A 25690-nucleotide genomic window follows, 5' to 3' on the forward strand; every position below is an offset into this window, starting at 1 on the left:
AAGGTATTTATTCCTGTCAGTAAAATGAGGGGGAAAGGTTATGGAAAACTGAAGTCAGCTTGAATCTAGGTGGTAGCAAATCATCTGCCCGTCCTGCGAGTGACCCCTGCCCAGCTGGCAGGAGGCCGTCTGTCCTCGGAGAGCCCCTTTTGTGCAGTCAGCACAACCCAGGCAATGTGCACGGTGCTTGCGCTGCGTAAGGCAACCTGCAGAGCTGGGTCAGCTCGAAACTCTGACTGTCACAACTCAGATCACGCTTTTAATTGGATGCTGAGCAGTAAAGTCAATGGGAAACTTTGCTGAATTACTGTGTAGTTGATCCTTTTAATCGCCCTTCAGCCTACCCGATGGACCAACAGATTCGCATACTCCCCAGAGCCTGGCTTGCTGAACTATGAGCTTTAAATGAATTTAGCTTTTGTGAGAAATGTGGTATCAGGGAATGAGGGTCTGTCTTTGTGGGAAAAGCTATTACAGTGGATGGCAAGAGGAGTTTCTGGATACTATCCTGGAGATGTGCTTTAGCTGTGACCTGAAATGATGCTTTTTGATCAGTGAGAGCAACGTGATCTCCAGATCTATTCAGCGCTCATCTCCGGTGAGACTGCCAACAAGGAAGCTAAAACTTGGTGCCAATTGTGAGAGTTGTGAGGGTTTTCTTTTTTGTGTGTGTGTCTTAAGTAAGACGTGGCCTGAGATGACTTACACGTTCCACACAGACACTTAATCCTCACATGCTAGATTTCAGCTCTTACTAACCTGCTTGAGATTTGGTTTGGTGACCTAGAAATGAGAGTTTCCACTTCCCCCGGTACCCCCCTCCCCACCCCTTAGTTTTGTGCAGGATTTGGTATTACGTAATTATAGTCAGACTGTGAAATATGGTACAACGTGGCAAGCTGTTTGTGATCCGTGTTGATTTTATTACAAATGGTGCAGCATCAAGTTTTCAAGTAAGTCTACGTTGTGTTTTTTCTTTTTTTAATGATGCACAATTGTCCAGTTTTTCTTTTAATTGAAACCATACAAAATACAAATGCCCATGTTAATGTAGCTAGTTTCAGACAATACATTCAAAAACACTGAAAAACAAAGCCTCTCCAGTTATAAACATGAACCAAATGGTGTTATGGAGCCCTGACTTCTATCGTTAATCCATTCCTTTCCCTAGCATACCCCAGCCGGGCACCGTGGGTGGCTGAGCTTTCTACATTGTGCAAGATTTGTCTGCTGGACCCTGGGAAGGAGGGGAAGGCCCTATGCTAGGATTTGTTTTTGGAAGAACAATAGGTTTTGGCCTAAGAGCAGGAGGTTTCAGCTGCACTCCCATTCTAGGGGCCACCATGGGCTTGAAAGTACTCATGGTGTCACTGGAAGAACTAGTGCTACGGCGAATCTGGGGCTCAGAGCTCCGTAAAACTACACTATGGAGAGGGCTCAGCGACTCCGTGGAGGTGGCAGGGGTGGGGCTGTTCTTCATCTGCTCCAAGGTGTCCAGCACGACGTCCGGGGCGTGCTTCGCAGAGCTCTGCCGCTCCAGCTCGCGGAGCTCGTTCAGCGCCGTGTTCATCGTCTCCTCGATGTCCTGGGGCAGAGCACAGAGAGAGCAGCAAGTCACTGCTACTGAACGCACAGAGCAGGAGGGGCAGGGGAGGGGTGGAACATGCACCAGTTAATTTGCCAACCATCCTCTCTTCAACGAATACTGGAGTGCTAAAGCCAATTTGCATCATGCTTATTTGAAAGACACTGCAATTAACAAGACTGCAACTTTCGCTTAACATTACAAAGATTTAAACTGTTTATGTGGCACTAGAGAGTCAACATTCATCTAAAGAGTTAAAAAATCAATTGAGCCAAAACCTGGAAGCCATTTTATTCAGTGACTGTTAGGACAATGGATATTTGCTTTGCAGCATTTTTAACTGTGAAGATTTCTGTCATCTCTGGGGTAATGACAGCTGTAAAGATTTTAGTCTGTTTGTTATCTCTTAGTTGATTGCAACCCTCATCTACTTCCTCAGGTGGTCAGGATCTGTACTGCCTCATAGGGATTATGAGCCAGGTTTTGTAAGGAAGTCAGGCTTGTGTGTCTATCACCTCTTCTCTCCTCCTGTTTCTGAGCTAAATTTTAAGCAGAAAAAAAAATTAAGATACCATTGTTCAGTGAGCTTTGATAAGAAACTTTTTTTTTTCTTTTTTTTTCTTTTTTTTTTTTTCTGTCAGGATTTCCAGGACAAAGGATGAAAAAAAGCACCAAGACTAGTTTACTATTCAGTGGAGTTGAGACACGACTGAGATTGAATATCTGCTGTGCCCTGCTTGCTCACAGTAACTTGCATGTAGGTTAAACAAAGTTCAGATTCTTTCACTGCCAAATTATCACTAGTTTAGGCATGACAAAAAATAGCTTGAGCCAAACAGCACTGTGTGTGGTTCAAGAAACTAAATAAACAGCTTAGAGTAAAACAAAACAGTAACAACACTTAGATTTCCTGACTCTCTAGTACATGGTTCAGCTTTCTGACTCAACCGTGCCCCTTATGGCCCTCATTGGAAGCAGACTTTGAAACCAAGCATTGTCAGTACATTAAATTTTAAAACACGAGTGCCAGCCTTATTGGAAAATACTTTTGCAATCATACTGTACCCTCAGGGTACCCTAGTAATCATGTTATACTACCTAGACAAAGCCTGAGTTTTGAAGACAGTGGCATCAATTTGTTCAAGAGCTCACCGTTACCAGCTTTGTACAAGACCGATTTGATGGCCGCGGTGCTCCCTACTCCGTCCTTCTCATCTCTGTGCTGCCAGGAATGAGACTGCTTTGGTGCTCACACAGGGACAGTATTGCCCATGATTTATGCTGGTGCAAATTCTTGCATTTTATGCTCTTAGGAACAACTACAAGCATCAGATCAACACACTGTATGAACAACATATGAGCTGTATGAAAACTAAATATCCACAAGACTCTGGAATGTAAATCTGTGCTCTGAATGTCAAAGGCTGTTACTAGCCAGTCAAAGCAGTCTTCTGCATACCGTAATATTCAGAAATAATTGAACACTAATTACATGCACGTTAGATTAGGCCTGCCTTCATCAGAGCACACAGATTTACATAACTGCTGTAATCATACATCATCCTAGTGGTGTGTGTGGTGGAGACAATTTCATTATGGTATAAGAGGAAATAATTTCTTTTTATTGCTTCTGCAATATCTATTCCCCTTGTGCTTCTCTATCCAGAATCCCTTAATGCATCTTCTTTCACATGCACTCTGTTTACAAAGCTAAGTAGGACATCCTCCTGCACACACACCCCTACTACTGCCCGTGCTCTGTGCTGTGCTGTTCACTGCGATTTGCCCCTCAGGAAAGCAGAGAGAGCAGAAAAAACAAAGACACAAACCTGAGCTATCGACTCTGGGTCCAGTGGCTTATGGTCATTGAAGCCAGTGTACTGACCAGACGATGTCGATCTTCTAATGGGAGGGCTATCGATCTTCTTCAGGGAGTCGTGCCTGCTGATGTTGGTGAGGCTGCCGTGCCCAGGCCTACGCCTCCTCTCGGGGCTGTCTGCATTGAGGTTGCGGTTCTGCAGGAGGGCCCTGGGGCTGCAGTGAGTCGCCAGGTTGGGGGAACCCAGCTCCACGGAGGAGTTAGAGAGGGGGTGTGGCGGGTGTATGGGGCAGTGACCATCACTGCTTCTGCCAGGGCGTCTTAGAGGAGGCGGAGGTTCTGATCGCTTTCTTTGCCTGCACGAATGAAGAAGTGGTCATAGCACAAGTGGTGGTGACCCACCACAAGCATGTGGAGAAGTAATTGCTGTGTCACCTGAGCTGTGAGTAGTGCTACTGAAACCCTGCCATCCTCAAGCTTACCTTCCTAAATACACGTCGGAGTGGCGGTCAGTGGGAGAATTCATGTCCTTCGATGACGACTTGTCCTCAGTTATGGGTCCGCTGCTGGCCTCACTGTCTGCTTTTTGGCTCAGTGTGTCGGAGAAAGTATCATCCCTGAACAGAAGACATGGTGAGGTAAGAGGTCAGTGAGTTAGGTGTGACAGCGAGTGGCACTCCCGGATTTTAATCCCCATTAAGGAATTTCCTTAAGAAAAGCAAGCATGTTATAATGCACTGCAGCCTCTCCAGGTCTCCAAAAATCACTTACGGTCCTTCTGTTTATCGAGCTCTTTATGTTTCTGTTTACATGCAACCTTTATGTAAACAAGAACTTTGTCATCCTTGGCAAAGCACACATTTAATACAGTTTAATACTGTAAGAGTTCAGGGCTGCATTTCTCTATTCTGAAGTTAATTGTCAGCAGTTGCTGCACAGAGATAGCCCAATGAAAATAGGTGCAGCAGAAACAGCATCTCTCTTAATGTACTGGGAACACGTCCATAAACAAAGCAGTTTAACCTACTAGTGACTTTTGATTAAGAGACACCGATTCAGGACAACAAAGATGAAGCCATCCTGCTTAGAAGGCAAAAATTTAACCTATCTGAGCCCTCAAAGCACTGTCCCATGTGGAAATTACTTGTTAATTCCTTCAGTATGCTTTTGTACCCCCCGAGAACCTTGTTGTGCGAGACCCTGCTTACATATCCTGCACCACGATGTACTGGTGAGGGACGAGTCCGTCAATGCCGTTGTGCCTTCCTTCCCACCAGTCTTCAGAGGCTCGATGGTACAGGAGAAGGGAAGCTCCTTTTTTGAAAGAGAGCTCTCGTGCAGATCTTCCGACGTAGTCAAACTTGGCTATAGCTTCTATGGGCTCACACTCTGGGTAGGGAGGGAAAAAGAGTGGTTATCAGATCCCACACAGGCTTATCTCTGCATTTTGGCCTCATAAAACCCTTCGATTGCATTTTCTCTGTGCTCACCCTTATTGAGCAGAACTGGCAGATCAGCTGAGCTAAGGCAGACTTCAAGCAGTGGTTATAATATATCCCTTGCAAAGAAACAGAAACAGTCTGTGCCCCGAGTGTGAAACATCTGGGTTGCTTTGGGGTCTGCAGAACACATCACAGCAAACCCAAACGCTGCCATAGCTGCTGCTGGGAGAGAGGCCTCTGCCTCCTGTTGGAAGGGCTCTCGTGGCTGGGAGTGGGATGGGGGCGAGGTAATGAAGACCTCTGAAGATAAGACGAACAAGCTCCTATGAATAACTGGAGGTCTGAGGAAACTGTGCGATAAAAGAAAAGCAAACGGGAGTGCCTTTAACATCTGCAGCAGCAAAGGAAGGAAGACAGGATTTCCTTCTGCATGAGTAAGGATGTGCTGCTGTGTTGGACTGTGTTAAAGGCTTTAAAATCTTAAATTCATGGGATTTCTGTCTTTTATATGACAAGTGTGCGGGCCTGGTGAACACACACTGTTTTGCAAAACGCTCAGACCTAGTATTTGAACCTGTGTTAGCTGCTTTTGACACCCTGTTGAGTAAGGTGAGCAGCTCCAGACTGCCTAAGGATGCAGGGGCAGTCCTGGCGTGGCTGGAGGCTGCTCCAGGCAGTTCTGCCTGCTCCAGCATCCCAAATCCCTCTGGTGTCTGCAAGAGAGTTTGGGATTTTCTAAAGTCAAGCATGGATTACAGCAGTCCTGGCCAGTCTCCACACAGTGTGGCAAAGCCTCTCTACCAAGAAGTAAGGAAGCAGTACTTTTTCTTAAAGCCTGGTTTTAAAGGATGAAAAACAAACAAACAAACAAACAAACAAAAACCAACTGACCAACCAAAAAAACCCCATATTTTCTTCCTTTGGTATTCCAGTAAATTCATCCCGATAGTGGCAATGGGCCCTATCCCGTAGCCTGTCCTTGGTTCAGACACCTCCTGATGCCAGGGAAGTGCAGGTATGTTTGGAGCTGTCCCCAGACACCAATAAAATGGCTGTAGCCCTAATGTCTATTTTTTTACACACAACACCAAAACTGCTTAGGCCCAAACAGGTTATGATTTGTTATCACAGTCTCAAAATACAAAGAAAAACCTGCAAAATACTGTCCTAAAATTTGCATACACTGTTGGTTTGAATAACTCAAAGTAGAGCCCCTGAAATGACAAATTTCTTTATGTAACCAGAGCAATATTTAGGTGGAAATTAACATCTGGGCTAATGACCAGCATAGCAACTTTCTGTCTGGTGCAAATTAAAATCACTGAGGCTGTAATTCCCCAAAGAGCCAGGCGTGTAATAAAAGCCACTGTCCCTTTATGACAAAATTTCGTGCAGGAATGCCTTTTTAAAATTAACTTCATCCCGCAGTACGCAAATATAATGACAATACCTTTACTGAGGCTATAGTTTGCAGCTATTTTTAATAACTTGCCCAGCCTGCAGAAGGCTGTCTCGTGGTTTGCTGCTTGTGCAGCCGTGCTCTGAGCTCCTGTTAGTGATGAACTGCAGGGGGTTTAGGTTAGCCAGGAGCTATAAAACCAGAAACTTTCCAGAGGTGGCACACAGGGGTATGGAGAATTCACTGTCACACATGCAAATAGAAAGCACACTGGAAAAAATGACTTTAGTTACGTAAACACAACTATTCTAGGAAGAAACACATTAATTCTTCAAAATGCACCGCTGCTGGATGGCTTACTGATGGATATGCTCTGGGGTGGTGGTGATAGTCTTTATTTATTTATTTTATTTTTAAATGTTTTTAAGTAAAGGCAGTGTAAGGATGACACAGATGGAGACATTCTAAAAACCTTGGAAACCCTTAATTCTGGTGTATATATTAGTGATTTATTCTAATATACAGTCTTGTTTTCATTTCTAGCTGTTCTCTATCTCTCAAACAGAAAGTACAGGTGTGACAAAGCAATTACAGGTATGGAAGACATCATTGCCTGGGAAGATTAAATAAACTAAGCATGCCTGTTTATCCTGCATCACGCTTTAAGAGAGAAATATTAAATCGAATCACAATAATCTAATACTGATAAAAGAAAATGCTGCTTTTACACACATCGCGCATGCTGCCTGGGGAATTCCTTACAGGAAGGTATTACTGAGGTCAGGTAGAATTAAAAGGGACAAGACATTTGGATGAGCACGCTGTTGTCAGATGGCAGGTATGTTATGGGCTGTGGAAGAGCGGGTCACCAATTCAGAAGCGTAAGCTCCCAGCTTTCAGGGTGCCAGCCACTCACTACAGGGTAATATGATAAAATGCAAAAAAAACCCCACATACTACCAACAACCAAACACCACCAAAAAACCAAAACAACTCAACAGCAACAAGAAATCCTACTTTCCAGCAAGAAAACCCCAAGTTGCCCAGAGCTATTTTCCTTTGGCCTTCTCCGACGTTAACTGATGATGGCCATGAATACTGGGCTGAGCTGGCTCCTTATGGCATCTCCTGTAACTCTGCTAATTTAAACAGGCCATGCAGTGTCCCACACTTGAGCATTCAGGTCTAAATGTCTTTTTATTTACAAACTAATGGACTAAATTAGAAATAGATTTCTCTCTCGGTAGTATTACACAAATGCAGTTTGGCACAGGATGGGAATCTGTCTCCTGCACGCCCCATTGCCTGTACCTCAGTACAGCTCACGTATTTTCTCAGATGTCTGAAGGAAGTCGCCCCATTGGAAACAGCTGCATGAACTGGTTATGTATGGATAATGATGTTATTTTTGAGATGTGTTTGTTAGATTTTGGCAACAAATTCTGCTTCTTCGCAGAGGAACGCTCAGTAAATCTTGCACGGTTTTATTAATGGCACCAAAAATAAATTCAGACAGGCTTTACTATTTTGAAAGGGGCATTTTCCTTGCTTGAATGTTCCTGTTACATGGACAGAACTTTCCTGTAGCAAACAGTACTCAGATTTTACATCTTAAATAGCAATTCACCTTTTTATAGGTCAAGCCTGAATGGTTAAAACCGAAGTACCATGACAGTTACTCTCAGAAATAAATGCATTTTGAAAAGCTAAGCCATTTAGTATCAAGGTTACCGAATGACAGACGAGCATTTCTCAAAAAAAGCCAAAGTGATGAAAGCTAAATTTGGGATCTGTATCTCACATTCTGCGTGGTACTGAATTGTAATGTCTGACAGAAAAATTGACAGCTTGGAGGGAAATGTAATTGCACTGCTCTGTCCATAACTGGGGGCATTTGCCTACGACAGCGAGGAGTATTTGGTGACATGTATGATCTCACCAGCTCTCATCTCCAGTGATTCAGCCACAGGAATGGAAGTGAAAAATTAGGACAAATTGAAGAAGTGTAGGAAAAGCTTTAGGGACTCTGTTAATCAGCCAGCTTTGTTCTCACTTTTCACTGATGCCCCTGAGTTTTGTTATGATTACCACCACCACTTGATGATATGTTATGTTGCAGGGGGCTTAAAAACCAAGGTCAGACTGCAAGTAGAGCTGCCCTGATCCAACAGCTCGGGAGAGCAGGAAGGACATAGGACACCCAAGTGCTAATTTTAACGTTGCAATTGGAGTGCCAGATGTAGTTTTAGCCTCCCTCCAGAGGTGACAGCATTAAGGTGGCACGAGGCTGCCCTCTGCACCTCGGGCACAAGGAGCAGAGGCTGAGAGGGGAGATATCCCCCTGTGCTTTTCAGGGGGGTTGCTGTTGCTGTGCACTTCCTCAGTCACCCCAGCCGCACGCTGCCTGTTGGGAACACAGCACATCCTGAAATCCCCCAGGAAGAAGCTATCTCCCCATCTGCTTAGCCTCTTCTGCACCCCATCAAAGAACGGCAGCCTTGCAATTTCCGAGTCCTGTCCCCAGGACAGCAATTCTTTGACTGGGGAACAACGAAAGCAAAGCGATGTTGCGAGGCGTTGACAGGACAGATTTGTCGATCACAGCACGCGCTGCTGAAAAGCAGTAAAAATGCTATGTTGGAGACACGACTGTAACTTGCTGCCTCCCCTGCCCCTGTAATTTTTGTTTGCAGCAGAACTACCCTCTCAGCTTTTACCCTGTGTTTATGAGCTATCTATGAACAGTCTGACAGCAACTGTATGGATGTTTTCCCAAGAGAAATGACCCATCTGTTTAACTTCCTCAGGAAATTCTCATTTACTTCCTTTGAAAACAAATCTGGTCACCCTTTCTCATATGCCTCCAATACGAATAAAAATTCTCCAGCAAATTAAAGGCAAAGGAAATATTCTAAAAACTCCTTGAGCAAAACATAAACAACATCCCTCATCTGTTGAATCTTTACTGAAGAGGCACTTTCAGGTAAATGTTCTGTAGCAAAATTACAGATATATATATATATATATATATATATATATGTGCTTCAGCTTGAGTACAAATGTTCTGAACTCTACAAATCAAATTTCATTTCCAGATTTAGCAGAAAAAAGAAACTGAAGTGTTATTCTTAACAGGGATACTTTCTGCATGTTGAAAAAAAGCCTGAAAACACACAAAAATGTATCGCCTTCTCTTTCCCTCTTCTCTTTCCAGTGATCAACAAATCTATGAAAACAAATGGCCTTAGAAAAAAAAAAAGACAACTTATATGCATAAAATTAAACAGTTATGAAGTATTTATATGCTCAGTTGTAAGTTCCAGTTGTCTTTTCCCTGCTACCTCTACAGACATAATACATTTTTTAATTTTTAAAAACTCTGTTTGTTTTGTAAATTGTAATTAAACATTCCTAGCACTACTTAAACAGAAAATACAGATGGGTTTATTCTAGTAGGCACAGAGAGATTCACTTGCAGTTTAAGTTTATACAGCAAGTAAATCTTTACAATAAGTAAAGTAGAAAAATAAATCCTTTAGCTTCTGATCATAACCTCTGGATTATGTTTCAATAGCCCTCTAATTCCTACAGGGCTAGCTGTTTGATCGTGGTTATGGACAGAATGTTTTAGCATAAATCCAATCAGACTTTCAACATTAAAAGAAATTTACACAACCTGCTTCTTCCATCTCCTAACAGGGTGAAATGCATAAGGACTGTGTGTGATCAGTACAGCAACAATGCCGCACCTCCCTTCTCTCCCTCCACATAGAACTGGCAGCGATGCATGCAGCTTATAACCAGTGAATCTGTCACATTAAACCACCAAAATACTCCAGACCCTTCAGTGAAAGCTTTCTTTTTGCCCATCACGGGTCAGTCAGTGGCTCTCAGGAGATTCAGTATGCATGCAGACTGCACAATTCCCACCTATTCTCACTTTTGTTACCAACAACATTTTCTAAAAGGAATTGTCCAACAAATTGCATGAATTTATGTGCTGGAATATATGTGAGATGATGAATGCATTTAATTTAATGTCTACAGACAACATTAGAAAAGTGAACTGTTATAACAGAAAGCTCCTGTCCATGGAAAAGAATGGGTTAAAGCTTGCAGACTGAGAGCTGAAGGCCAGAGTTTTGTATGCAGCCCAGGCTTGCTCATCGTTATCTTTGCAACAGTATTTCCCTAGATTACAAATATTTTTGTGCTCACAACTATTTTGCTGTAAACACAAATGTCTGCTTCCTTTCAGCACTGAATTGATTAAAAAGGTGTGATGGGGCAATGACAATTAACTTGCTGGCTAATCTGGTGAACAAAAAAAAAGGAATTGAGCAGCTCAGTCTTAACAGAGCAGCCTTCTGTTGACTGCTCTCTCTTCAGGGTTTGTCTCCATCAAGGACACAGGTGTAAGTAATACAGGCACCACAACAGCGGTATAAAACGAGGCACAGGTGACACACACTGTGACATTTCCATAGCCAGGGTGTGCATACTTTTGTTCCTCTGATGTTTTAATCTTTCCTAGGCATGGTTTTGAAGCACCTTTGACTGCTGATGAAAAGCCACACTTCTCTTCCATGTCCATTCAGCACTTTCTCATTTTGGTCTCAGGTCCCCACAGTTGACCCTTATATATAGCACTGATGTGTCACTGGCATTTCACTACCTCATTTATGCTCTAAAGGATGGGCAGACAGGCTTCTTTGGCTACTACTCTGGCTTGGTACCTCCAATAGAAGAAGGACTTCCTATAAAGCATATCTATACTGTCTTGCAAAAATAAGGGGTAATTCTGAACTTCTTCACACGATTTAGTGGCACTGGAGAATGAAGGTGCAGTTAGCTCTACAGAGCTGGTCGAGACAAAAACATGTGCAGGCTGTCTTGTGAAACAATATTCCCTACAGTAAGTGCAGGCAGGGGTATAGACCCAGGCATAAAATTAACAGAGACCTCTCTCCTCCCTTATTTTTTTCTCCCTTCTGTGATGCTTGCCCACCCAAATGTGCCTCCTCTCCAGGCAGCTGCAGTGATAGACTCTGCCTGCCCCTCCTCACCCCGGGAAAGGGGAAGAGACAGGCAATCTGTCTCTGTCAGCTTGTCTACGTGACAAAGCAGACGGGTGCAGCCACGCTGGAACAATTGCTTACATTGCTTTATGTGCATTAGGACCAAGGCAGCTAGGTTTCCTATAGGAACACCTTCCTGTTCTCTTCCTGATGGCAGCCATCCCAGCTGTTACTGGTGACATACTTTTATTTTTTTTTTAATTTTCCTTCTCTGCTGTAGCTCCCTTCCTTCCCTCTCCCCCTCTGTCTCTTCCTCTTCCTCCCTCCATGCATCCTCTGAGACGGACACGAGGCAGCTTTTGTTTCTGGCTGCTCTCTTTCAGTCGCCTGCTGACCGGACATGCAGTGAGCTCACGCTGCAGCTCTTCTCTACAGGAAGCATTATTTTCCATCTTTTTCCTCTAACTGGCTACCAATTGTCAGGGAAACGTAGTAGTTCTTTAACAGTTATTTAACAATTTTGATGCTTCCTTCCCTCTGTTATATTTGTTTAAAAGCCAGCAAAAGTTACCAGGAGGTACATCTGAAGGATGGCCTAACTGAAATATGCCACAGCCAAATAGACCTTTATGATTTAGCAAACCTAGCTGAAAAGAGCTAATATAACAGAGATGCATCAAGATTTTCATTGATATCTACAGTACCTACAACTGTCATAGCATCTATGATCGATATTTATAGCAAATGACTTGCTCGGAAGTTTTACTGGGTGGTGTAAATGCATGTTTTTTAATAGTTAAAAACCCTTTAGATGGCTCCAGCTTTTACAATTGTATCAAAATAGAGTATGCTGAATGACAGATATCCCTTAGTTAAAATATTCAAAGACATATTTTGATAAGTTCAGCTTTTGTAGACCAAAGATAAAGAGTCGCTAAAAGTAACTTTATATCAGAAAATAGTATGTGCTGACTCAAATAGTTTTTGTCTTGCCCTTCCTGTGCCTGGACAAACCAGGAGATGACAAGGAAACAGCTGGCCAAACACAGATGCATCAGAGTGAAAAAGAACGCAAGAGATTAAAAATGCTGGTTTTGCTACAGCGCACTGGGACTGAAATCCTTGTGCTTCAAATAAGACACAACTAGGAAAGGAAGGTCTCCTACATAAAACACCTGTAAGACTTACTCGTATGGAATACACAATAACGTAATGCACATACCATCTTCACTGGTATGGGGCTCTGTACTAGCATCCTGGTCCACTTCCTCTAATGTACCATGTTCGCTGTATGGGCTGTCACTGGAGGGAAACAAAAGATCAAGCAGAAAGAGAAACCAGAGCATGAAAAGGATGCTTCAATGGGCATTAAACCCCAGCCCCTTTCCTTTGCAGTCCACTGGGGGTAACTGATGTTTTCCACAAATATCAAAGACATGCCACTCCCATGCCGATTAAAATTATTCTTATAATGTTGTAAAGATGTATACAGCATGATCTGCATGACATACGAGGGATACACAATTGCTGGGTAAGTCTACATACCTCTGCTTCAGATAACTTCTGTTGTTAAGAAGTTATCAGAACCATGGAATCCCTTCATTTATGAAAAGTGTGTGTGGCTCAGAGAGGAAAGGAGCAGGGGGAAGGCATCATAAACTGAAATTTAAGTTGTTCATGTTTCTTGTGAACTGGTGGTTCTCAGTCAGCCAGCCAGTTTCCTATCTGGCTGTGGGCTTTGTGTAGTACACTGGGAATTCTGGCATCATCTGGCTGAATACAAGGGTATCTTCTTCCAGAAAATATTGTAGGGAGTCTCACCATAATTGCCTTTACTTCATGTGTTTTACAGCTAACACTTTCCTATGTGAACATAAATGCTCTTCTCATTTATTTCTCATTTATTTCCATACTTCTATTGTGTGTGACAGCTATTCTATATCACAGGAGTTTTCCAGGCAATCAGTCTAATGATTTCATTAAGGAGAAAGAAGGATAATATTCTGACTTACCAGTAGTCATCTCCAGCCATGCATTTTTCGTACACTGGGCCATCAAGTTCCTTAGCATCTGGAAAAATAGCCTCATGATGGATGATGATAGTTTTGATTATCTCATTCACGTGTGCCTGACAAGACACCTGGTCTTGTATGTCTGGAACAGGCATCAGGGTTGGCCCAAAACAAATGGCCAGGTTGTATGGATCCATCATGTTTTCATCACTGTACTGCGAAAGGCTGTTAAAAAAGAAAAATCAAGAAAAATTGACTTTTCCACTGTAACTAACCTTATCTGGAAAACTGGAGAAACTTCATTTTCCATCCCCATTCAGAGATTTCCTGTTCTCTTTGACACAACCCTACATAACAAAACATAAAAGGGGATTTCTTCAGTAGGTTATATACATTATACCACATATCTGTATGTACATGTATATGTATGTGTTCCTTCACTAGCGTATTTAGCATACACTGACCTAATGGGCTAATATAAAATGCACCAACTGCTGCTGCTTCTATCTCATCAGTGCTTATCCTTGGAGGCCCAAGGGGACTGCATCCTAAGTGGGTACTACATGCTCATCATTTCTCATCTGGCCTTGATGAAAGTCTTACACCAACTCGGTATATAACTTAGGAAGACTGAATTGTCTTCTGGAGGTAACTAAGTTCTTGGATCTTGCAAAGTCTCCTGTGACTTCTAGTTTCCATTTTTACTACAGAACCTAAAAGCCCTGAGCATCTTGCCTTTTGCTCAGAAACTCCCACAGGAATTTCATTTTGGAAGCAACAAAACAAAAACCTTTGATTGTTCTTATTAATCAACTTTTGCCAGCTTTCCTTTCCTACAGAAAATTCAACATGACTAGTTTTCAATTTTGATTTTGAATGACAAGTTTGACAAGTTGATCTTTATTCCTCCATTTTAGAACACTGAAATTTTCAGTGGAAATGCTGGCTTTTGTGTGGCTCTGTGCAGGACCAGTTTAACAGACCCTGAATTGCTGGGACACCCTTTACTTTAGTGCCATTCTGCACTCTGAAGCAGCATATGCATTGGTATGTCTGGTTGCATTTAAATGCAGCAGTATATTTCCCTTTAGAAAGGGAATTTTAGAGAGTGTCTTGTAACAAACAATACAAACTAAAGAGGCCAACCTTTAAATGACTCGTTTTATAACTATCTTGTAAAATTAACCACGGTCTGACTTTTTTATGCCATGATGTTATCATATCCTGTGCGTTGATTGGAGACGTTGCTCTACTGATATGTAAGGTTGTTCAGCCTTTATACGTGTACAAGGTGATTGTGTAAAAACATGGCAACCATCATTGTCAAACATGGGAAGTGCTGCTGGTGACTGCTGACACGCAATACTCTTCTGGGGTCACTGGTGGGGCTGATGATGGTTCAGTATCTTTATGAATGACCTTGGCAGTGATATGGGGTGCACACTTGGCCAACTTGCAGATGATGCCACACTGTGCGGAGCAGCAGATACACTAAAGGGCAGGGTTGTCATTTGGAAGGACCTTGACAAAATGGAGGGCTGGATTAACAGGGACTTCATCAAGTTCAGCAAGGATGAATACAAAGGAGTGAAAGGTACTTTACTGCAGTCTGGAGCTGACTGCTGCATAGCAGCTCCCAGTGAAAAACACTGGAGGCTTGTACAAGAAGTTACTTGTGATTCAGAAGTGTGTCCTCTGGTGATGAAGGCTAGTTGCACACATGGCTGCATTAGGAAAAGCAAAACCAGCAGGTCAAGGGAACTGACTCCGCTCCACTTGGCACTCACAATGCTGTACATGAGGTGCCGGGTCTAGTTTTGAGAAACTGACACACTGGTGCAAGTCCAGAAAAGGTCCACTGGGGTGGTTAGGGAGCTGGAGCATCTGGTGTACAAAGTGAGGTCAACAGCACTGGGTTTGTTCAGCTTAAGAAGAGAAGGGGAATCTAGCTGCAATCTTCGACCACCAAAATTACAAGCACGAGAGAGACAGACTCTTCTTGGAGGTACACAGCAAAGGGATGAGAGGCAACAGCTGCCAGTCACAGCAAGGGATATTCCAACTGAAAGCGGGAAGAAAATTTTTCAGTGTGACCAAGCACTGGCTCAGACTACCCAGAGAAGCTGTGTGTTGTTTGCCCTTTGAGATAGTTGGCTGGATAAGGCCTTGAGCAACTTGATCTAACTTTGGAAGCTTTGAGCAGGGGGCTAGACCAGATGACTTCAAGCCATGGGGCGTGATGACTTTATGTGGCCAAACAGGTCACATGAACATATGCAAAAAGCAGAAATGGATTTGCAGGAAGTCAGACTATGGGAATGTTTTTTTCTGTGGTTGCACCAGAGGCAGCCTGGGTGCAGAAAGAGATTTAACCTTCTTTCTGAATTGCATTCCTGGGTAGAAAGCATAGACGTAGCTAATGTGACCATGTACTAAGTACAACCTCTTGTAACTGATATGTCTAAGTGGAGAAGAAGCTGCAGTGTAAGCATTTGAGCTATTTACGTGGTGTCACTACTGAGGGATGAATTCATGTTTTCAGTGAATAGTTACTTTCACAAAACTTTGGATCTCTGCCTCTCTTTTAAATATTGACTGAAAGTGGTTCATGAATTACTAGAAGGAAATAGGAATAGCTGTGAATGCAGGCACACACACATAACCTGGCTGAAAAGACCCTGTTTCTATAGGAACAGACAGAAAGGATGAAATGGGGAAGGTAGCATAGACAGAATGAATCAGCAGGGGGAAAATTTAGAGAAAAAAAAAAAAAAGAGGAAAAAGGCAATACAAAAACAGATAAAAGGGGAAACAGACAACATGACAGCAGAAAGAAAAGAGCCAGAATCAGGGCAAAGTGCACAGGAAGAAAAGTTTGCAGTGAAAATACCGGTCTCAGCAAAACCAGAGAGGGCTATGAAGGGTTGGAAAGAGAAACACAGAGTAGTCACCCAAACAGTCTTCTATTTTCCCTCTGAGAATAAAATAGTTTTTTTGGTGTCATAAAGACATGAACACCTCTCTCCCCTTCTTACACACCCCTCCTTCCAGCAGCTGCCTGTGTTTTGCAGTGCCAGGATCCATCCAGCATACACAGGGATATATGTTCTCTGTGCTGGTAGCCCCACTACCAGGGAATAGACAAAGAAATACATATCTCACCCTGGCAGTGCCTAGCATCAAATGGCTAGATTGTAGTGCCTGTTTTGCCTGAATATACTGTTTAATTTCCCATCAGGAAATTACAACCATCTTTAGATGAGGAAAAAAATAAATAAATGATATAAATTATTTTAAATTTAACTACAACTCATATTTGTTGTTTTTCTTGCTTTATCGCTGTAGCCTGCACTCCCCATTTCAGATATCACTTTAATCTGTCTTATTACAACCTTGCTCATTGTTGGACAAATGGATTTTTAATTTGAATGAAAACTGGCATTTTCCACATATTTTCATTGCCAATTAGAAGATCATCTTTTGTGTTAAATGGAGCTTCAATGTAAACAATACATAGAATATGAGTAAATGCAAAGAATGTCGATACCAGCAGAGGAAGGCAGATAAAGGTACAGTACCTCCAGGAATTATAAAGCACTTACTGGTTGAGGAAGGCAAAGAGGTATCTCATCACTATAAGGACCGACCTGGGCAAAGTGAGGAGGAGTTTGCGGATGTGAAGAGCCCTCTCATAGAGATTGTCTATTCCTGTAAACAGAAGAGAGTATTTTAAATTCCCTTTCATATTATGGTCTAAAATAACGTTTAGTCATTTTACTTAATTTGACTCTTGACTCAACATGTCCCTGGACAATATCTTCTCATTTTGTATTATTAAAAAATAATACCTGAAAGTCTTCCCTCCTCTTATTCAAATCACATAATGTCCAAGTAGTGTCTTTAATTATAAGAAGTGGCAAATCTCCCAAACCCTGTGCCATTTGCTGAGCTAGGCAGCTCATGAAACCAAAATATCAGAACATAAATAACCTGAGGGAACATGCTTGCCATCAGTTTTGAATACAGGTTCATTCTCATTGAATTCATTCATTTGAATATGGATATCCGATACAATATTCTTATCTGTGAACTTGTCTAATTAGTTTTCTTAATGAACTGTCTGGCTATAATTCTATAAATTTTAATAGACAAAGTAGGAGAAAGGTCTTAAGTTGTTTGGGGTGTAGACAACAAACACAAAGATCCCATGTACCTTCCTGATTGATTTTATAGCAATCCACCAAAATTCTTCTGAAGCAGGCAAAACAAAGTCAGCTTAATAAAAGCATCAGTTCTCAATATTTTGTAACAAGGATGCACTATTTCCTATGCTGGTCAGAAAGATTATGTGACTGCAAGTGGGGTACTGATGGGATAAAAGAAATTATATTTCAAAACAAGTAATCTGTAAAGTTTTTACTCAATGTGTCTTCTACATAAATGCCATTGTCAGAAACAACCTAAAATTTTGGTTATGCTCTTTCCATTAACCAAAAAAGAATGCTACAGTTAATAACATCTAGGGAAAATCGTAGTAGACTAGATGAGAAATACTGTCTACTGCCATTGACAAGGATATTCAAAAATCTGGAAATGAGAAACAGGAGCTGATGCCAATAGCTAAAAAATCATTTGAATAAAAAAAAAAGTTATATTTAACAGTAGACATTTAAAATAAATATATTAAAATGTGCTAACTGTACTCAGAGTTCTTGGTGTTTATTCCTGCTCTCTGGTATGCCTATTTCTCCCAATCAGCATTTATTTGTAGATGCAAAGTGTGTGTTGACTTAGTTTCTTAGAAGACCTACTGGTGTCTAGTAATTAGTGTTTTGGTACCAAGAATGAAGCATAAGAAGAGTATCAGCTGAGAGACTTCTGTCTACCACATAGCAGTGCTGCACTTCATTAGGAAATGACAGTGTAGTAAACTAAGGGGCAAAAGCTGTTCCTACATCTGTGCTTATGGGAGATCCCCTGGCTCAGCACCACTAATGTGCTGGGGAACAGAAGATTTGGGGATGGGGTGTAACAGCTTCTTGGGAGTCTCTGCAGAAACAGACCTGTCCACCATTGCTGGTATAAAGGAAATCCATTTGGATTGTGGCATTCAGCACAGAAATAGCAAAGAGAAGCACTTGCAGGAGGAAAAATCCTAAAGGTGAACACTGGAATCCTGGCCCTGGTGAGCTACCACTGACTGCATCAAAACTCATGGGGAAAAAGGCTGCTGTCATGTTGTGTAATTTATAACCTAGTGAGTCACACTGAACCAAAGCTCTAGCTGAAAATCACTTCAAGCCATTACATTTCCTCAAATGGAATACGGGACTTGAAATTTATTTTTATGTTTCTGTTAAGCTTGAACTATATAAATCAAAAAGAAATATTTCTGGTTACTGGTTAGGGACAGGAGTCCTTGGCAGGGGCCTGCTATGCCTAGGAGCTGTTTGCACATTTAGGATCCGCAGAGCAATTGAAATTCTCCTCTCTCTCTTCTCAGGGCATGCCACATCTCAGACATGCTAATGCTACGCAGCTTCACTTCTGCTCTGGAGTGCCATGTTACTCTTCTGCACCGCTCATGGTCACTGTTTTTAGCACGAGGCCTTTCTCCACCTGCCTAAACCCAGCAGCTCTCAGTGGAAGGAGCCTGACCGTATCTTCAGTTCCCGTTCCTCCAGCAGAAGCAGCAGTCGTTACTGCTAGTAGTGCCTTGTGGTCTCCAACTCACCCGACCTTCCCCCTGCCAAGCCTGTCTGTGAATCTTTGTAGGTTTTGGTGGTTCTGAGTGTGTGTGTATGTGGATTTTCCATGGAACGGGGTTCAGGTAGCAAGGTGCATTAGTTATTTCTTTCAACACTCCTGCCTCGGCAGCACGTCTGCACAGTGACATCTTCTCCCGAGCTTCTCCACCCTGTGTGCTGGACATGGGAAGCTGGAGAGAAGTTGTGACACAGATCTGCTTTCTGCATTAAAACTCTTCAGGCTGATTCCTTGTGCTGCAGCCCTGCCTCTTCCAACCACTTCTGGAGACCTGCCCTGACCCAGGTTCAGTCACCACTGAACTCACACCAGCACTGGCCTGAGAAGTGCACTGGCCTGACTCCCAGGTGGGTCTGGTGGCTCGTTCCAGCAGTGTGCTGCCCACCCGGGTGTGATGGCTTTGTCAGAACTAATAAACAAAAACCAGCACGGGACACAGTCTCAGCACTGGCAGGCAGGTACCGCACAGAAGCCGTCACACTCTCTAAAGGACAGTCTCTGCTTTGTGCCAAATGCAGCTCTTCAGGCAGCTCCCAGACATGGCTGACAGGATGTGTGAGTCAGGAACCGGTCCCTGTAGGCACCACGGACCAGCAGAGGAGGCACAGGGAATTTGGATGTGCGTCCATGTGTTGAGCTCTCCCAGTTGCCCTAGTAGGGGCATTACTGCTGCTGGCAGGTCACCTCCACGCCGAAGCTGTTACAAGCTACAGATGCAAGGACGAGGCGTGTGCGTTGCTGATACCTTCCTGGTAACCCAGTCCCAATTTCTGTGAAAGCCCCTTTATTGAAAACCCAAACCTCTGCCAAGGGGTAAGTTTGTGTGCTTTCCGCACTATTTCAAAAGGCTTGTTTATCTTTCTTAGCACTGACTCTGTTTAAAGGAGATACGAAATAATGTATTTGCATGCTGCTTTTAAATGAGGAGCCAAATTTAATAGTTGCTTGTGTGCATGCAGTGCATGGGTATTTGGCTATGTGGGAAAGAAGGAATTAATACAGAGAGCTCTTTCTGCATCCAGACAGAAAGAATTTGCAGCTCTGCTGTTTCCCATGCAGAGGAAAGAGAAAGCAATGCTTTGCTTTGCCTGCACAGCCTGCATGGCCAAAGGGGACCCCAAGACCAAATGGCCATCCAGGATACAAACTGGCTGCTGCAAGGAGCCACTGGCAGTCCCAGTACTAAAGTGTATTGCCACCGTGTCCTCCTAGTACCAAAGTGTATATAACAGTGTCTTCCCTCTCCCAGTGCTCCTGTTGGAGGCTGAGGCCCTCTGTATTACTCTGATTTTCAAGAACTGCAGTTATTCCCACCTCAGCACACAGAAAGGAATCTCCCACTTTTCAGCTAAGAAAACCGAAGTACTAATATTACAGAACTTGTCCAAATAATGCAATAGTTGCCAAACAAAAATAGAAATCAGGAAACTTGAAAACTGATTAATTACTCCAATTATATGATTTGATTCCCATTCTCAAGCACAAGCAATGGGATAAACCTCCGGCAAGGCCAAACCCAGAACTATTGTGTTTTCTCTAACTATGGCAGGGAAGGGAGATCTGTGTGAAGGACACACGAATACCAACCTCAAATCAAGACTACCACTGGTTAAAAATAAATATTAGAGACAATTATTTATTCTCTAGTTCCCATGTCTCAGAGCAGAGCAAATTTTTTGGAGCTCCTGTCTGACATACCTACATCCAGACCTGTCTCAGCCATGAGGGTCAAATCCACAACCAGGAGAATGAATCCAGCTTACTCCTGTCACTGCATAAATGAAAAAAGTATCAGCTAGCTGCCTCTTTATCAGCCACAGGCTAAGGTCCACTTCCCAGCAGCAGGAGATGGGCATAAATCCTAGCTACTCAGCCCTCCTGTAAAGATGTGATTTTCAACCTCCAGGAAAGACGAAACACTGGAACCCGTTTTGGAGAGGAGGTGCCACCTTTGCTTACTGCAGAATTACACTGAGTCAATGAGCGCACGCTTTTCTCTTGCTTGAGAAATAACGTATCTTAACCACCTGACTGATGATGAGTTGACCCATGACGAGGTTTTTGCCAAGGTAGACTCTAATGTGAAACGGATTAGAAGTGAACAATCTGCCTCTGAAGAGGAAAGGAAGCTTAAGAGGGAAGAAAACATAATTACTAACAGAAGTCCCCAAATGCAAATAAAACAAGACTGAGTTATAAATGAAGGCAGGGATACATGCATCCTAAATAACATTAAGAAAACGTAAGTCAAATTGAAGTTTAATTAAGCAATAATCATGAAGTAGTGGAGCATGTAAAAGGCAATAAATATTCAAACATATATTAATTCAGTGCTTTGGTGATGGAGAACAGAAGACTTCTGCAAGACAGCAATTGCAGTTGTTCCCAAATACTCTGGGCCAACTGGACAGTTACAAGCCTTTATCATCCAGTTTAGTTGAAGATACTACAAGTGCACTGGCCATGGTCTGATCCTACAAACGGCCCCTCCTGCAGTGGTGGTGAAGCAGTTATTCAGCAAAGAGAAGATCCAGTCTGGGAGCAGTCAGAGCTCAGAAAGCAGAAACGCGGGTTCTGATTTGTGCTTGTTTAACCATCCTCTGTTGGTATCCTTCCTGGGCCAATCTCAGTAGTTACAAAAGAAACGCAAACATTTTGCAAAGGGAAGATACTATTGATCAGAACATGTGGAAGGAGAAAACTGCTCTCAGCAAGGAACGAATCGTGCTAACCTCATAGCCAGTACTGTGCAAGCTAAGCATATTTCACAGGCAAGGGTGGTGTAAAGGAGGAAGAAGAAAGCAAATAATGGTAATGTAAGATCTCTCCTTTAGGATAACTGATTTGAAGGATAAAATCCAATGTGGTGCTGCTGTGTGGGGGTGACAGACTCCTTCGACTTGGAGTGACACCTCCTAGTAACAGAATGAGTGCCTAATGCTTCCTTTACACACACGTTGAACATCAAATGGGAATGAGTTACACTTGCAGATGCAATTTTTATGGTCAATTTGCAGCTGACAGGTAATCTACGAGAATATGAATTAGTGGTGAATTTAGCAATTTGTGCCTCTTTCCACTTTGGTAGATGAGTCCAATACAACTCAAAGATACGTATATATTAACTCAGCAATGCCATTTACAGCTGCTTCGTATCTATTTATGAAGGCATTGCAGGAGGACAAACACAATGGTATCCACCGTCACTTGGGGAAAGAAACAATTGTCATGTTGTAGAAACTTTTTCAGGAAGAGCTGACAACTCCTAATACAGTTTTCAACTTTTAAAGTAATAGTCTGGAAAAGCAGTAAAATCAATTTCTTACGTAATATTTATGTCTGGAAGAAAATGCACGCTGCTGGCTGCGAGGGATCAAAATTATGAACATTAGAAGGAAGAAATATGTAAATTTTCATCCACCCTGGCATCTTAGTATATCAAATTTAAGGCAAGGGAGATGAAACCAAGAATTTTAATGACTCCGGCAGAAGCTAAACAGTCTGGGCAGCTGAGGTGAGTCCACGGCCACAATTGCACAGGTATGTATATGGAAATCAACTATTATGAACACGTACAAGAACTCACCCCAGGAGAGGAACTGCAGTCCTCAAGCAGTGAAGGTGAACTACGGCAAGCATTCAGCACAGCTTCAGTACCCTCTGCCTACCTGCAACTCCTGTTACAAATATTTTGCGTATGTTTGGCCCAACATGTTTCTACAACGGGGCAGAAAAGAAGCACAGCACAACTCTCCTCCCTTCCTCACCACCCTGTTTTACCTGCTGGATTGAGGAGTGCTGCTCTGAGCAATCGTGGCCACTACCTTTGCTGGGAATGTAGACTCATGACCCATAATGAAATGGATTCTTTATGTTCTGCCCTACCTTTCATGCTTGCTCTGGAGAAGTCAGAATTTGGACCCAATTTTAGCTAAAATAGTTCATAAGCCCCAACAGAGTAACACTGTTCTCATGAGTCTAATTAAAACAAATTGTCCTAAAAGTCAGTCGTTTTGCACTGCTTCCAATGCATTTCCAAAAGGGAAAGCATTAAATCACAATGGTCTGCTTCATTGAAAATATATGCATAAATGTAAAGGAATTCCTCAGTGGCTGTGCTGAGGAAAGGTTCATTTTGCAGCTGTAACCTCAATTATGCTTGACATCCATAACTAAGTATTTAAGTTTCAAGAGGTTTTTCACTGGCAACATTTCATTTCCATATAAAATGCGTGACATTCTGCCCTCACAAAGTTTTACATGAAGATTAACTTTATTTATATTTTTTTTCCTGTCCCTCTTTTTATAGCAATTTCTGCCACCAATTAACAAAAACACACTGGTATTTATCTAAAAAAAACCCACATTTGAAAACAACTTAATGTTTACTCTTTTTCTCACTGTTCATCAGAAAGCGAATGCAATAAGCATTAAGAGTACTTAAATCCTTTTAAATAAAAATGTGAATGCTTTCTGGTCTTAACACACTTGGTTGTGACCTACAGAAGTTGTGGTAACCTCTGTTCTCACAAGGGCAATGGAGCCTCTCCCTGCTCCCACAAAAATAAAGACCAAGACACTTGGTAGGTGAGGAAACTGTTTGGTGTACGAAGGCCGTGTGGGCACAGAAAAATAAACTAACACAGCTATGACAGGTTCAAAGTCTGTAGTGGTAGAAAAAATCTTGCCTCGACTGTCTTCCTTTTTGCAAGGTATATGAAGTGTTAGGGTTGAAAGAGAGCAATGGATAGCAATGGAAAGCCTTTGAGACAGACAGTTTCTAATGGTATGTGCCACACAGGTTCTATTTAAATTGAATGGTGACAGGTAGTATATTCTGAAATGCTTGCTGTTTTTTTTCTAAATAAGAAGCATCTTATTCCCTGGAAGTAGTGGACCAGTTAACGAAGCACACAGACTAGGTACACAGCTGTAAAAACAGTCCACCCCAGGCTTCTCTCAGATAATCAGAAGATGCAGACACACAGCTCACTATTCGCAATGTGTGATTCTGGGGCTGGCTGTGGATACAAGGTACAAGAGCTGTTTCTTTCTCTGATCACACCACATTCAAAACTCCCACTGTGACAACACAAAGTAAAACCACCCCAACATGTTCAAAACAAAAATCCCTTTTGTCCAGCTGAATTCCAGATTTATGTCTTCTCCCTCCACTGAAGGGGGGCATTGATGTGTTGTTTCGGAGTGCCCCTGAAGATAACCTCGTGGAAACCAAACCAAACAACACAGTCCTGCTCCCTCTTGTGTAAATATCTGTCTTCCTCCAAAACCTGTCAGAAATATATCTGGGACTCATAGCAAACATTATCATGAACAAAATTTCTTTTTTCTGCAATCGCAACAGTACAAGTCAAATCCAGCAGAACTACTCAGTCACTACACCTTGTTTTGACAAGCTGTTACAGAGCTGATAATCCAGGCTTAGGAGAGCCTCAGAAAACAGGCAGTCTAAACCAGAATCAGATGGCGACATCTCTTCCCCTGTAATGCTCCAGAGGAGGGCCACGAGGATCCTCAGAGGGCTGGAGCATTTCTCCTATGGAGACAGGCTGAGGAAGTTGGGGGTGTTGTTCATCCTGGAGACCTTACAGCGGCCTTCCTGTACCTAAACGGGACCTGCAGGAAAGCTGGGGAGGGACTCTTTGTCAGGGGGTGCAGTGATAGGACAAAGGTGAATGGTTTTAAACTAAAAGAGGGCAGGTTTAGATTAGATATAAGGAGGACATCCTTCCCTCAGAGGGTGGTGAGGCCCTGGCACAGGCTGCCCAGAGCAGCTGTGGATGTCCCATCCCTGGAGGTGCTCAAGGCCAGGCTGGATGGGGCTTTGGGCAACCTGGTGTGGTGGGAGGTGTCCCTGCCATGGCAGGGGGTTGGAGCTGGGTGGGCTTTGAGGTCCCTTCCAACCCAACCTGTTCTATGATGATTCTATGAACACAGTGGAGTGCAACTCCACTGACTATATGGCCTATAAAAACACATATACTATCTCCACATATAAGAATCACCATCTCAATTTTCCTATTGCTTAGTCAAAATAATGGAGTCATAAAGAGATCCAAAGGGTAGAGTCTGATAGCAGAAATTTTGAAAAGAAAATCTTGTACAAATGTTAATGATGAAAGTGATTAATCTTTTGAACAGCTTATCTAAGAATGCGGTAGATTTTCTGTCAACTGAAGCCATTAAATCAATACATTTTACCAGCAGACATGCTTTAATTCATCCACAAGTTATGGAAATCAGCACAGAATTATTAGGTAAAGTTCCATCACCCCGTCATGCTGAAAATCACTCAGTCAAAACGATCTCACTTTAGATTTCAATTTCTATGACTCACAGACATTTTCTGGGCTGTGACATTATGGTTAGCTAAAGCTAAGCTCAGGCAGTACCAAGATTATGCTTTCCAAAATGAGGGTGCCTGTCTCAGCATCCTCCTTAGTGTGGTATCAGACTGTTCAACTGCAGTGTTAAGGTCCTTCAGGACTCTTCAGAACCACTGAGGCTGTGAATAGCAACAGCCGCAGAAAATCACGCAGGTCTGTTGGACAAAAACTGTAACATTGCACACAGAACTGATCCCAGCAATCCACACACTCGTAACCTCCAGGCTGAATTACTGCAATCC

At 42.6% G+C, this 25690-nt stretch overlaps 1 protein-coding gene across 3 annotated transcripts in view; it reads right to left on the reverse strand.

Moving 5' to 3' along the window:
- Positions 1–874: 874 nt before the first annotated feature.
- SRGAP1 (SLIT-ROBO Rho GTPase activating protein 1) overlaps positions 875–25690 on the reverse strand; it is a 147950-nt gene continuing 123134 nt past the window's right edge. For 2 of the 3 annotated variants that reach the window (XM_082777447.1, XM_082777446.1), the window contains exons 16-22: positions 16878–16983; positions 13276–13500; positions 12486–12565; positions 4613–4793; positions 3887–4021; positions 3415–3760; positions 875–1585 (exon numbers count right to left, since the gene is read on the reverse strand). In XM_082777447.1, the coding sequence (XP_082633573.1) occupies positions 1208–1585; positions 3415–3760; positions 3887–4021; positions 4613–4793; positions 12486–12565; positions 13276–13500; positions 16878–16983 (1451 nt within the window). In that variant the 3' untranslated portion in view covers positions 875–1207. Of the gene's footprint in view, positions 1586–3414; positions 3761–3886; positions 4022–4612; positions 4794–12485; positions 12566–13275; positions 13501–16877; positions 16984–25690 lie in introns of those variants that run through there. The other variant, XR_014318941.1, reaches the window with a different exon arrangement.

This window comes from Aythya marila (genome assembly GCF_965140915.1).
Source record: "Aythya marila genome assembly, chromosome: 1".
Taxonomy (NCBI): domain Eukaryota; kingdom Metazoa; phylum Chordata; class Aves; order Anseriformes; family Anatidae; genus Aythya; species Aythya marila.